At 38.6% G+C, this 1,861-nt stretch overlaps 1 protein-coding gene across 1 annotated transcript; it reads left to right on the forward strand.

The window, feature by feature from the left end:
- The first annotated feature begins 638 nt into the window (after positions 1-638).
- On the forward strand, positions 639-1,486 carry LOC106427378 (glutathione S-transferase T3-like). The gene is made up of 2 exons (XM_013868106.2): positions 639-1,078; positions 1,165-1,486. The coding sequence occupies exons 1-2, from the start codon at positions 639-641 to the stop codon at positions 1,484-1,486; spliced, it is 762 nt and encodes a 253-aa protein (XP_013723560.2).
- The last annotated feature ends 375 nt before the right edge of the window (positions 1,487-1,861 follow it).

The raw sequence follows: 1,861 nt of genomic DNA on the forward strand, positions 1-1,861 counted from the left end.
TAATGTTTTTTGAAATGTTGATTGTATTCTTGAAATTACTCGCTTGTATTCTTGAAATTACTATATTGTTCGTAAAATTGTGTGTCATGAAACTGTTGTTTGTATTCTTGAAATTTTACTCGCTTGTAGACATAGAACTGTTGATGTTGATAGTTTGGCATGTTTGTTTGCAACTAGATAGTTTGGCATGTTTGAAATTTAATGCTAGTTTTATTGCGATTCAACTTATACTTGGACTCTAATGATAACTGAAAGGGTAGTTTGTTTGCGACTCAACTTAGACTTGGACTCATGTTTCTTTAATGAACTTGAAAGGCTAGTTTGTTTGCGATTCAATTTATAGATCGATCTAGTTTGTGTAATGAAGAAGGCTAGTTTTTTTTCATTTATTGGTAATTTGACAGTTTGAAATGAAAGGCTACTTTGACATCTTCACCAAGTCTATTTACGGGTAATTAATACAATTGTGAAGTTGGTTGTGTAATGTGAATTAACTGAGTTGTACTTTGGTAGTTAGGTAATTAAACATGTCACTTAAGTTTACCTCTCCTATTAAACCGAGAATGGTTGTAGTAATTTTTACACCATCATCTTCTTTCTCTTCTGTTCTTTTGTCCCTTCTCCCTTTATTTCCTACTATGAATCCATTGAATCAGCATAGTCAGTCCTCTGGCTATATGGGTCTTCTTCAACGTCAACAGAGCGGTGCTCTGCATCAAAACTCTCCTTATGAGAGTTTTCATTCCGAAGCTTCTGACTTCCCTCAATTCAGTTCTCAACAAGGCGAGGCTCCAACTCCACCTTCTGATACACCCGTGGAGCGTGGGAAGAGACACATATGGAGTCCAGCGGATGACGAACTTCTAATCAGTGCCTGGTTAAACACGTCTAAGGATACAATTGTGTCAAATTACCAAAAGGCTGGGACGTTCTGGGAGCGAGTAGGAGATTATTTCTTAGTAGCACTACTTAGTAGAGATGGTCGTCAGAGTAGTGAACATCTCCACTATAAACAGAGGTGGCACAAGATCAATGAGCAAACTAACAAGTTCTGTGGTGCATATGCGGCTGCGGAGAGGTAACTAAGGAGTGGTATGAATGATAACGATGTTCTTAAGATCACCAAACGAAATTTACACTTGAGCATGCTTGGTGTGTGTTGAGGCATGAACAGAAATGGCTTAGCCTCAACACCACTAAAGCTTCTGCAAGTTCAAAGAGGAAACCCGTTGAAACAGACTCCCAAACTTCCCCAATCAATGTTGGTGATGAAGAGGTACGACCGGAAGGGGTAAAGGCAGCAAAAGCGAAGAGGAGTAATGCAAAGGGGGATATAACCACGGTCTGGGAGATGAGAACGGACAATTTGGACAGGAAAGAGAAACTGTCAAAGCTTGCAATCTTAGACACTCTCCTTGCGAAAACCCAACCACTAACTACGGCTGAAGAAGAAGCCAAGAACAAGCTGCTCGCGCAATATATCTAGATAATCATTTCATAAAAACTCTGTTGAAGAACTAGAACGCTGCTACTTATTCCCAGCTTCTTTATTTTTAATGTCTTAAGTACTCGGCGGTGATGTTTTAATGTTAACCTTCTCTATGTTTTAAATATGGTTCGTTGTGGCTTTGTTTGTACGTCCTCTTTATAAATATATATTTTCTCTATGTTAACCTTGTCTCCACTATGAATGTTAACTGTTAAGCTTGTCTATGTTATAAATATATATTTTGAAATGCGCAATGTTAACCTTGTCTATGTTTTTTTCAGGTTTCAGTAAACATGGGGCGTTACAGCTATAGCCAACCTTCCCAGTCTGACACTTATGGTGGGGGTCACTCGGACAGTGACTCCAATGAAA

The sequence above is a fragment of the Brassica napus genome, chromosome C9 (assembly GCF_020379485.1).
Source record: "Brassica napus cultivar Da-Ae chromosome C9, Da-Ae, whole genome shotgun sequence".
Taxonomy (NCBI): domain Eukaryota; kingdom Viridiplantae; phylum Streptophyta; class Magnoliopsida; order Brassicales; family Brassicaceae; genus Brassica; species Brassica napus.

Excerpts from the sequence above, each read along its gene's own strand:
- LOC106427378 (XM_013868106.2), top strand. The coding sequence starts at position 639 with ATGAATCCATTGAATCAGCATAGTCAGTCCTCTGGCTATATGGGTCTT. Across the intron at positions 1,079-1,164 it reads GCATATGCGGCTGCGGAGAG|GCATGAACAGAAATGGCTTA; the intron begins GTAACTAAGGAG and ends GTGTGTGTTGAG.